The sequence below is a fragment of the Podarcis tiliguerta genome (assembly GCF_965153285.1).
Source record: "Podarcis tiliguerta genome assembly, chromosome: 17".
Lineage (NCBI taxonomy): Eukaryota > Metazoa > Chordata > Lepidosauria > Squamata > Lacertidae > Podarcis > Podarcis tiliguerta.
This window is the reverse complement of record NC_139550.1, coordinates 29,914,250-29,926,252: the sequence shown is the minus strand read 5'-3', so window position 1 is coordinate 29,926,252 and position 12,003 is coordinate 29,914,250. Positions and strand designations below refer to the sequence as shown.

The window sequence follows — 12,003 nt, the reverse complement described above, 5'->3', positions numbered from 1 at the left end:
CATATATGATTTAGGGGAATTCTATACAGGGAGGTGAGATGGAAAAGAAATGCAGAAAAATACAGGCAGCGACTTAGCCTCTACCTGAGAAGAAATGGACAAAGAGCACTTTGTTCTTTCTTCTTGCTACAATAGACACGGCTACCTCTCTCCAAATCCTCTAGAATAGAGTAGTTCAGTAAAACAAAGGTTGATATTTTTAAAAATTGCTAGGTAGCTACGTTTTTTTTATTTTTCTTCTGCATCTTGGTTATTGTAGATTACCACTGATGCGCCAGCTTTAAAATTTCATTGCTTTTGGCAATTTGGTTAAGCAGGAGTTCTCCCCCCTCACCCAGTCTATCTGCCTTGGTGGTTTGTTTTCCTTTTCCTAACTACTGAACTCTCTGATTTGCTTTTAAACGGTTCGTGTCCTGCTCTCGGTGCATACATGACCCTTTGTAGTTTGGAAATTTCCTGCTAGATTGCTTGCTTCATTTGGGGACATAGAAGCCCAAGTACCATTCTGTAATTTTTTCAAACTTCATGTCAGCTTCAACTATCAGCAAATGTACTGCAAGATCCAATGTAGCTGTCCTTCTGAGTACCTAGCTGGAGAAATGCAGACTCTGGAGGCATGAAAGAAACAGATAACTACCCCCCTATTAAGAAGGAAGGAGCGTGCCTAAAAATGTATTTGTTTATTTGTTGTGTGGGGGTTTTCTTAGACCTTCTGTGTCGTTGCTTGGAAGTTCGAAGTTAGAGCACTCGCCTTATCTTCTGTGCCGTGTAAATAGCGAACATATTCTACAGTCTCACATACAGTGTTGTGCTTTCACCCACTTCCCTTTGGTCTTTCAGCCCCAATCCTTTTCTTCTTCTTCTGCAGATTGGGGCAGCAGTGGAGATGGGCTCAGTGGTATGTCCGTGTTTGGAAGCGCTAAACTTTTAATTCTGACTGCCAGCCTCTGTGCTCTAAAGCTTAAGGAAATATTTGCAAATCTTATGCATGTTTAACCAAAAGTAAAAGCAACAAGTGGAGCTTAACCTTCCCCTTTTGCTTGCTGGCTTGTGTGCCTTCTCGTGATATAGATATTTGTCCCAATAGCCTCCTTCACCCAATTTTAGGTCCCTCTCCACGTGTTCTTCATCTCCCTTGTGACCCCACCCCTCCCATTTGCAGCCGTCCACTGCTAACATGTACCAATCTTCCCCCTTGTCACCATTCAGTGGCCCAGAACTCTGGTGGTGTGCTCTGCAACAGGGCATAAGCTGTTGTTCTGCAAGAAACATGGGCACGGGCTGCTTCCCTTGCATTGTGGCATGCCGTGTCAGGAATAGGCATGTGAACTAATTGAGGTCTCTGGCATGATATGTGTATGTTAGACTTATTTTGCTGACCCATACTTTACCCCCCACCCACTCTGGGTCTCTATTGTGGCTGTTGCTCCACTCAGGTTGGCAGCAGCCCACATTCTCCTTTCTCTGATTGCCTCTAGAGCCTCCTGCCCCACCATCCCATTGGATCCTGAGATATGGCTATGCTTTTTGTTCTCTTTCTGGGAAGAGAAGCCTTAGTCTGCCAGGTGGGCATTTCTTTGCCTGCAAATTGCCCTGGGGAGTGACCAGTGGTGATTCGTTAGGAGACTCTTCTGTCATCCTGGTGTCTTGTGTCACATCCTCCCCACCCTATGCTGTGACATGCAGCCCATCACAACTAACATAGACAATTTCCTGGAACTCAGATGAATACTTATAAGGAATGCAGGTGGTTTTGCACAGTTTAGTGGCCATGGCCCCCATGGTATCATGAGCTTTGGTGTTCCCTTGAGCTGCAGAGGAAAAGACTGGGGCTGAAAAACCAAAGGAAAGTGTGGGTGCATGGAAGATAAGTCATGAGCTAGCACAATAAGTGTGAGAGTGGGACATATTTACAGCTTACGTGGCGCAGAAGTTAAGGTGGGCACCTTAACTTAGAATTTCTGTGTGTTTTGATGCATGAGTGAATTTGTAAACATTTTCAACTTTTCTTTTCAAACCAGAGGTTTCTCAATCCTGGGAAATTAATTAATAGTCTGACTGCTTAGGTGTGACATCGATCATATTCAGCGGTGCGTCTTCTGGAATGAAGATTGATCAGTGGAACCTATCGTGGTGTTGCCACTTAAAAATATGAAAGAATTCATTGACACATTTTAACTATAAAGCATTTTTAATACACTTCTTAAATACAAGGTTTGCTTTGGCTCTCTTTTGTCAGTGATCTTAAAGAATGTCAATGTGGGCACTGATCACTGACAGGCAAGCTATATATTTAAAACAGCCAACAGTGAGTTCAGCTACATTCAGCAAATCTCATTAAAAGTTGGTGTGTTTGGATTACCCCCCCCCATCTTTCCTTGAGAACAATAAACCTCATGAGTTTGTGTAGAGCTGGCTGCATCTTAAGGCAGACATTACAGTGATAAGTGTGGCGGTCTTTTGTTTTGGTGCCCATACTTAGCTTTTGTTTAACTGCAACTAGTGTACATGCAGTCTTTAGAAATGGATTCTCGTTTGGAAGCAAGTCAGTACTTCCACCCCTGCAATTTTGTTCTTTTCTGCTATTGCATCCTACCGTTGGAGAATATTTCAAGTTTTAAAGACTGCTTGCCTGGTAGAACTTGGTGCTTTTGAATACCTGGTGGCAGCAGGCTCAGTTGAACTACTGCAGTACAAAACAGACATGTATTTCTTGAGCCATTTTGTTCCCCTGCCAAGGTATTCTTTTGTGCTCACAGTCCACAGCCACCCACGCCTCAAAGCTAGCCAGACCCATATCTCATTTAACTTCCAAGCAAGGCTTCAGGCAGATATTACCTTCAACAGTGGTGCTGCACAAGCAGAGGCTGTTTCCCTAAAATAAAAAGTAAAACAGGTTGAGCAAACAAAAATAATAATAAATTTTAAAAAACCTCTTCCAAATCACTGGCAAACCATTTACTGGGTCAGAAGCCTCTCTGGGAGAGTTCTTGTCTGGAAGGTGACAACCGGCAGGCCCAGCATGAACAAAGCTCTCCAGCAGAGACAAAGCCTGGGAAACTAAACTGCTCATTGAATTTATATCTGTCCACTTCCCTAGAAAATTCATCTTTAAAGCACACATTCCTGAAGAAAGCAGGGGATTAAGAAGTTCGTTTAGTTATCAACGCAAAGCCCGACTCTCAAGTCATCCTGTCTTGTGACTGTCGAAGGAGGGCATAAACCCTTTATGCACGATTAGCCAGCTTCTTTATAGGTCTGGAATCCCAGTAGCAGCAAAACTCAGAATAAAGTCACTTCCCCAAAGCAGAAGCTTACCTGAACGGCCAACACCCCTGAAGTGATGCTTATCCAAACCCAGTCTAACCAATGTGCAGACTACTGTACACCTTTATAGCTTCCTGAACAGGTAGTCTGAACACTGGGCAGGCGGGGCTGGAATCCAGAAGCTTCTCTTCCATGTAATCCCGTTTTGTTCTCCTTTTGTAGGGTTTGTTAAGTAGAGCAGTTCCAGGGGAAAAAACCTACTTTGTCTCCTCTGACGTGGCAAAGTCTGCGGCTGAATCCAGTCTGGAAAATGGTTGGGGCTGTTCAGGAAATCATAGAGGGGGGGCGGGTGTGAGGTTTGTGGCCTCTGTATAAAGGAAAACGTCACTTTTGGGATTCTGCGTGTGCATGGAGGGAGGGAGGCAGGCAGGCAGGCAGCATCTGGAGCTATAAACAATTCCAGATGTGGGGTTTTTGCAGAGAGGCTGCTCTGTGTGACTCATATGGGGGCCCCTCACCAGTGCTAGCCTGCAACTTGTTAAAGAAAGCAGGGTTCTACAGCAAAAAGATTGAGGGAGCCTGCTTTTTGCTTTTTCAAGTCTATTCTATGCTACCTCTTCCTTCCCAAAGTCCTGTATGGTGGATGTGGGGTTGCAATTGATTTCCACTGGCAAAGCCCTGTCCTTTTTCTAGTAAATGTTTGAACGACAGAACTCTTAACATTTATACACTCAAAACAAGCAAGAACTGATTGCAGTAAGTGGCAGTAGCAAGAGCCTTATAAAAAAGAGACTAGCTCTGACTTTTAAATAACATTTCTAATGTTATTTAATGATGGAATGAAGCATGCTGGGTTAACAGACTTGTGGATGGAATCCCTTATTAAGGGTTTATATGAGCACAGTGTGTGAACTTTGAACCAGACTCTTTAGGCCTCAGTTAGAAGCTTGAAGCCTGGTTTGAGCATGCCAAATCTAAAACAGTTTACATTTAATCATCGTTTTGGATGTCAGCAAATATTGTAAGATCAGATTTCCTTACTGGTCTATTGAATGCCAGAACAAACCAACATGTATGACGTTTTGGGCTTTTCACCCTTCTTTATCCTCATAGGAAAAGGAGAAGAAATACATGCTCCCTCTGGACAACCTAAAAATTAGAGATGTGGAAAAAGGCTTCATGTCCAACAAGCACGTATTTGGTATCTTTAACACAGAACAAAGGTAAGAGAAGTATGTCTCAGTGCTTTCTGATTCATGAGAAGCCATTTTAGGACCTTAGGCTGAATTCAAATCTGGTAAAATTGCTGTGCTGATCTGTCCTAAACCCCTAGCCTGCCTGGCCGCAAGTCAGTATGTCAAGTCTGAAGTTTAATCCATGCAAGGAAAGTCTGAGGTCCAAAGGTCAAGAAACACAGTCCAGGGTCAATCCAAGTAGGCCAAGTCTGAAGTCCAGCAGTCAATATACAGTCCAGGGTCAAACCCAAAGCTCGGTTCAGGAGCATCCAAGCCAAGGTCTACCAAAATAGGCAATTGAGCAGACACAGCACCTCAGCTCTGCTTCCCTTTTGTTCTTTGCATGCTGATTGCATGGAAAGGCATGTGATCCTCACCTAAGCCTACTCCAGCTGAGGAATCACACACCTCCTCCCAGAGCTCGTGAGCCTCACCGGGCCAGCTAGTGAGCAGGGCTGTGAGCCCTTGGCTGCCTCATCCTCCTAGAGTGCCCCTCCTACTGCTCCCTATGCCTCAGAGCCCGTCGTGTTCAGGGAAACAGGGGTCCCTCTGGTAATGGGTCCTGCTGCTCTGGTTTCTGTGCACTGACCCCCATCCCCTTGCCATCCTTCGTCACTCTATGAGTACTTTCTTCCCCATCCCCTGCTTGCCCTGGTGTGTCGCAGTCCTAGCTACACCCCTCACTGGGATCCTATTCCTCCTCCCCATCATCTTGCCAGTTCATGACATGATCTCACAGAAGGAGAGAGACTTTGTATGTTTCTTAAAACACTCTCTCTCTCTCTTTCTGACACACATGAGAAGTGTGCTGCGTGTTCTGTCCAGGCTTAGCAAGTCCTGAGGTCACATGTACACCAGAGGTTGATGGTACTTGGATGAATTGCTTGTTACTCACGTTCTATTCAGAAAGACTTAATCTTGACACAGAAAGTATTGACTGACTCTTTCTGCACTGTTGTCAGTTATCTTTAATGTCTTTGCTCATTGCCTGCTAAGTATTCAAGCTTAAAGAGTTTGACTTTACTCTCCTGTTCACATTATGTGATGGGGTTGGAGCTGCCTGAGCTAGGATTTTTCAAGGGAGTGGATCGCAGTGGAAAGACTTGGCTCTTTAAAAGACGATATTGTAAAGTATCTTCCTTGTCTTGGCTCAGTATGTGATTCGCCAAAAAATCTCCTTAAGAAAAGATACGGCAGGCATCTCTTACTAGGTCCAGCAGAAAGGTAAACCAAGGGAGGTGAGGAGTAGCAAAGTGATGAAGGTCTTGAGCACAGTTAGAGAATCCTGGGCCCACAGACAACAATAGGCCTGTTGGGCCTCCTAATTTGACCGGCAAGGCTGTTTCTTCCTAGGCACACCCACCTGCCACTCACCTGGTGTCACGTGTGGGATAGTAAAGTCATGCTTGCAAAGGAATAGGCAGTCTTAGAATGCCCTCTTGAGTGTTCTGTTTTCAAGCACAGCATGCATGCGGTGCTGATGAAACTTGGTGCTGCCCACAGTTTTGGCCAGGGCTCAGAATTGCAACTGTCAAATGTCACTAGCAGAGGATTGGCCACAATTGCATCTGGCCTGCTAGCCAAAGTGGTTCCCCATGTCTTCTTCGGAGTGCATGCCAAGACATTTAAGTGGAAGCCAAAAGCCAATGGAAACCGTACTTCACTCAGTACATGCAACTGTTATGGGCACCATTTGGCTAAGTAGAGTAGCACTCTATTCCATCTGTTTGGTGTTCCTACAGTCTCACATTCTACTGTGGCAATAGAGATTAGAACTTCAAAGTACTTAGAAAATAAAGGAATATATATATAACACCTTCCTATTACAAGATTCCTGTTGCCTGATGTGGACTTTCTTTCACTAACCCAATGACATTTGTTCTTCTTCCACTGCTCTCTTTTCTCCTGCACCCCTAAACTAGGAATGTGTACAAAGACCTGCGTCAGATTGAGCTTGCGTGTGACTCCCAGGAAGACGTGGACAGCTGGAAGGCCTCCTTCCTCCGTGCTGGTGTTTACCCTGAGAAAGACCAAGTAAACATTTTTTTCCCTCAGTCCTTCAGCAGGAAGAGGGGGGTGGCTGGGTGTGCTGGAGGCCCAGTAGTGGTACTGTTGTACCAAGGATCTCCTAGCAGCTGCTGTTGCCTCTGGCTGGGAGCTGCTCTTGCCAATTAGAGGTTCCATCAAGCTGGGCACCGTACCTTTGACTGGGGGTAGTTTGCTGTCCAAAATCTTGGTAGGGTTTCCTTAGAAAGAGAGAAAGTTTGTAGAAACTTCAGCTGTCTTCCACCCATACCCACCTCCTGAAGTTGTGTGGATAAGGCAGTGCCATTCTAGATGTGGAAAGTAGTATCTATGTAAGAGCTGTGAAGGATTCAAGAGGATGAGCCCAAAACCCAATGAGCAAAGCAGGAATCCCTTTGTGCTTCTCCCAAAGCTATACAGGAAACGGTCATCTCCAAAGACTTGTGAGGGAAGCTGGGCATGCTCAGCCTAGGAAGAGAAAGCTGATGCAAAGCACAAATCTTGAGGTTCTGGGTCAGGTGTGCAAGAGGCTGCTGTGATTTTAGCTGTATCAGCAAGAGCAAACCATAATAGTATACAGTGCAAGAATTAAACCCAATAATAAGGAAATAATTGTTCATTGCCAGCGGAGGGTAGGGAGAGAACACTTCAAATTCTCATTAAAATGCCAGTCAGCTAATAAGCACTGCAAATCTGGGTTAGTCCAAACTAAACCCATACTATGATTACTGGAATATTTGGGAAAGCAGAGATCAAATAATGAACTGGTACTCTCCCTGTGCTGACTCTTCCACAGGTCACCTAATGCTGTCCAATTTTCTTCTGTGCAGGTGGAGAATGAAGAGGGATCCCAGGAAAACACCTTTTCCATGGATCCTCAGCTAGAGCGCCAAGTGGAAACTATCCGCAATCTTGTTGATTCATATGTTGGGATCATCAACAAGTCGATCCGGGATCTTATGCCAAAGACAATAATGCACCTAATGATAAACAATGTGAGTGGTAGTTGGATATTTATTTGTTTATTGTCAGGGGCTAAGCAGACATTGTTCCACCACTCTGCTGATGCACCATTATATTATTTTATTTTATTTTATTTTATTTTATTTTATTATTTTATTTTATTTTGTAAACTTAAAGAATGTAAGGGGAAGAAGAATTGTTTAAAAAATAAAATTATAAATATAAAGTAAAAATAATACTGATAGTAACACAAAAACACCATCAGGTGATATAATGGATAAATTTGCCAGCAGTGCATGCATCTTAAGTTAGACATATAAATTAATATAAGCCCTCTAGATGTCCAAAATAGGTATCCACATAATATTGACATCTATATGAAATATCTTCGTATAGATGTCAATTTTATGTGGATACCTATGGTCAGTGTAGTGAGTCCCTCAGACCATTGTGTAATAAACGGTGGGAATTTATCCTTCCAGGCTGAATCTTAACTCTCTTAGCAAACATTAGGGCAGGCATAGGCAAACTCCAGCCCTCCAGATGTTTGGGACTACAATTCCCATAATCCCTAGCTAACAGGACCAGTGGTCAAGGATGATGGGAATTGTAGCCCCAAACATCTGGAGGGCCGGAGTTTGCCTATGCCTGCATTAGGGCTTTCAAAGTCCACTTGCCCTGCTGTTAATCCCCATGCTATAACACTTTAAGAAGCTGTTCTCAGCAGTATACCTCCAACACCTGTCAATATTAGACAATGCCTTCCCATAAAAACATTGTGGAGTCCAGTACAGCAGTGGCAGAGGCAAGGGTGTCTCTCTCCCCACCCCCCCACCCCCCCCGCAGGTAAAACTCATGACCAGGGTTAAGAAACTAGTCTGGCTCATGGTCTTACTCCAGCCTGAATATACCATTTCCAGCCCCGTCACATTTGGACAGTGTCACCTCTTCTTTGTGCTTTCCTTCCCCTATCCTCACAGACCAAGGATTTCATCCACTCGGAGCTGCTGGCCTACCTGTACTCCTCCGCAGACCAAAACAGCTTGATGGAGGAGTCTGCAGACCAGGCGCAGCGCAGGGACGACATGCTGCGAATGTACCACGCCCTGAAGGAGGCCTTGAACATAATTGGAGACATTAGTACCAGCACCATTTCCACACCGGTTCCTCCTCCTGTGGATGACACATGGCTGCAGTCAGGAAGTAGTGGGCATAGGTGAGTTGGGGTGGTGGGTTATCTGCTTCTGGTGTGCTTTATTTTTTTGTTAGGCACATGGGATGGAAGCATAGAAACCAGCAAGGCCAGAAGTTTCAAGTGACCTACTGCCAGAACTCCAGGAAGAGCCCAAGCACCTGTATTTGGCCCACCTACGATGTGATTTCAATACTTAATGACAAACTTGAACCTTGATCTATGCTTGTTGGTAGCCTTAAATCTTCAGTTTTCATTCTGCAGGGTCTTCATATAACATTGTTTGGTTCTGGGGTTGGTTGTACAAAATAACTCTTGTACAGAACGTGAAGCAGACAGTTCATACTTTAGCGTATGGGGTTTGGGGTTGAACCTGATTGCATTGGCTTCACTTTTCTGTCTTGAACGACACTAACTTACCTTCCCTGTCCTGGTGGTTTCTTTTTCTCTCTTTGGCAGCCCAACACCACAGCGCAGGCCTGCTTCGACTGTGTTGCCACCAGGGAGACCGCCAGCGGTGAGGGGCCCTATGCCAGGCCCCCCCTTGATCCCAATGCCAGCCGCAGGCCCTTCCTCTTTTGTGGCACCGCCCATTCCGTCACGCCCTGGACCGCAAGGTGCATTTGTTGCTAATAATGACCCTTTCTCAGCTCCTCCTCTGATTCCTTCACGACCAGCACGTGTTCCACCCGGCATCCCTCCAGGTGTGCCCAGGTAAGGCATCCTTCAGGTTCTCCTCTCTTTGCTGCTAGAGCAGATACTATAGCAGCAGCTCTAGAGCTGGGATGATGAACCTGTTGCTGCCCAGTTGTTGGGCTCTAGATCCCATCATCCCTGATCATTTGCCATGATGGCAGGGACTGATGGGAACCGGAGTCCAACAGCATCTGGACTCTAGAGCCTATGAGTCTTAATTTCTTTAACCCTGTATAACAATATCTCTATTATCAAATTGAATGGGAGAATTCAGACCTGAAAACTGGAACATGGACCGTGCAAAACGTTAGCGTGGTACAAGTGCCTTAAAACAACTGCCTTAGAACAAAGGAAATATATGAAACCACGATCAGGTGTAACCTTTCCCTTCAGGGCCAAAGAGCTGCTTCTGCATTTTTCTCACCTTTTTTATTATGTGCTTTATTGAATTTAAAAAGAAGTAACAAACAGAAGGGTTATCCAGAAAAGAGAAATAAAAATGGTAATATTTGTTACATCACATCACCTTACGTTCTTCTTGAGTTTCTAGCAACTTCCCATCACCCCATTATGTATCTACCACTTACTCTATCTAGCACACTGTTTATTTTTGTTTCCTTTTGTTAATTTTCATCAATATAATATTCTCTTATAATTATCCATCATACTACAGAAGTCATTCTAGACCTGCCACTGGCATCATGTTATTACAGTAATCCTTGATATATTTTTTTATACATGTCCCATTTCCTAGTAAATGTTTGATCAGTATGACCTCTCAGTTTTTCTGTCATTTTTGCCAGCTCGGCGTATTCCAACAGTTTACTTTGCCACTCCAGCTTTGACAGAATTTTCTATCCTTTCCAGTTCATAGTGATTAATATTCTTGCAGCTACTGTGGCATACAAGAATATATCTATCGCATTTTTAGGGATGTCTGAGCCTAGTATCCCCAGGAGGAAAGCCTCTGGGTTTTTTTTATGAAGGATACCTTAATCATTCTTTTGAGCTCATCATAAATTACCTCCCCAAATTCCTTTATTCTCTTACATGTCCCTCACATAGGTAACATTGAGCCTTCCACTTCCCCACATCTCCAGCATTTACTTGACATGTCCTTATACATTTTAGATAGTTTTAGTGGTGTCAAATACCAGTGGAATTGCATCTTCATAAAATTATCTTTCAAGGTGTAGCATGCAGTGGTTTCATGTTAACCTTCCGTAGATTTTCCCAGGCACTCATTGGGATGCTATAGACAAAATCTTGAGCCCACTTGACCATTACAGATTTTACCAGTCAAGGAGGAGTCAGTATATATCCCAGTCAAGGAGGAGTTGGTATATTTTGGAGAGAGTTTTCACTTTAGAGTTAATCAGTTCTTTTTCTAATCTGGAGGGTTCTGTCGCAAAGCCATTCCTTTTGTCTAATTTGAAGTTTTTTAGTTTCAACTGGTTTTCTTCCTCTTTTAATAATACTTTGTATATTGGCCAATTCCCTTTCATATTTTTTTCTTCACTGCTAATGCTTCAAAGGGAGATATCCACCACGGAGTTCGATCTTTGTATTTTGCCCAAACCTTTGCCCAGATCTTTGTATTTTGCCCAAACCATGTAGAGAAATTTCCATATAATATGATTTAATTTTTTTGTTGATCTTAACTTTATCATAACCTATGTAGGCATGCCAGCCATACCGGTTGTCATGTCCTTCCAGGCCTAGAAGGCCTGTGTGCTGAAGTATACACCATTCCCTGATCCAGGAGAGATAGGCTGCCTTGTAATATAATTTCAAAATCTGGCAGGGGAAATCCCCCTCTTTCTTTGATATCAATTAACAGTTTATGTGTAATCCTGGGCTTTCCCCCCTGCCAAATATGTAGAGATGTCTCGTTGCAAGTTTTTCAGGCAGCCTGTCACTCCAATCCCAGGGATTGTCTGAAATAGGAAAAGCATTTTTGGTAAGACATTCATTTTAATGGTGGATATTCTCCCCCCAAAATATAAATTTAATCTGTTCCATATTTTTAAATTTCTTTTAATTTCAATCCAGGTTTTAGCATAATTATCTTAGAATAAATTGATGTTTTTCGGCGTAATCCATATTATTGACCAAGAGCTTTGTTTTGGAACGGTTTAATTTGAATCCCACTACCTGCCCAAAGTTCTTATTTATTTCTAATACCTTTAATAAACTTCCTTTTGTATTCTCTGTCATAATAATAAGATCATCGGCAAACGCCTTTCGTTTATAAGCTTTCTCTCCTAGTGTTATTTCTTTTATGTTTTTGTCTTCCCTTATTTCTTTATTCAACATTTCCATTACCAAAATTAATATTAGCGGGGATAGCGGACATTCTTGCCTTGTCCCTTTTCTTATTACACAGTCTTCTGTAATGTTGCCATTGATGATGATCTTGGCCCATTGATCAGAGTATATAGCCTCTATTCCTTTACAAAACTGTTCGCCGAACTCCATTTGTTGCATCATTCTTTTCATAAATCTCCACGAGATGTTGTCAAAGGCTTTCTCTGCGTCCACCAGCATTAGTACTGCTGGTTTGTCAATTCTGATTTCTAAATATTCCAACACGTTAATGATATTTCTGATGTTATTTTGCACTAG

At 43.3% G+C, this 12,003-nt stretch overlaps 1 protein-coding gene and 1 long non-coding RNA gene across 15 annotated transcripts in view; both read left to right on the top strand.

Moving 5' to 3' along the window:
* DNM2 (dynamin 2) overlaps positions 1-12,003 on the top strand; it is a 60,938-nt gene that overhangs the window by 44,966 nt on the left and 3,969 nt on the right. For all 14 annotated transcript variants that reach the window (XM_083419756.1, XM_083419755.1, XM_083419751.1 and 11 more), the window contains 5 exons: positions 4,381-4,490; positions 6,425-6,536; positions 7,358-7,522; positions 8,471-8,706; positions 9,142-9,396. In XM_083419756.1, coding sequence (XP_083275882.1) covers positions 4,381-4,490; positions 6,425-6,536; positions 7,358-7,522; positions 8,471-8,706; positions 9,142-9,396 — 878 coding nt within the window. The remainder of the gene's footprint in view (positions 1-4,380; positions 4,491-6,424; positions 6,537-7,357; positions 7,523-8,470; positions 8,707-9,141; positions 9,397-12,003) is intronic.
* On the top strand, positions 9,404-11,997 carry LOC310667958. The gene is made up of 3 exons (XR_014506482.1): positions 9,404-10,676; positions 10,716-10,991; positions 11,325-11,997. It is a non-coding gene; the product is annotated as an uncharacterized lncRNA (long non-coding RNA).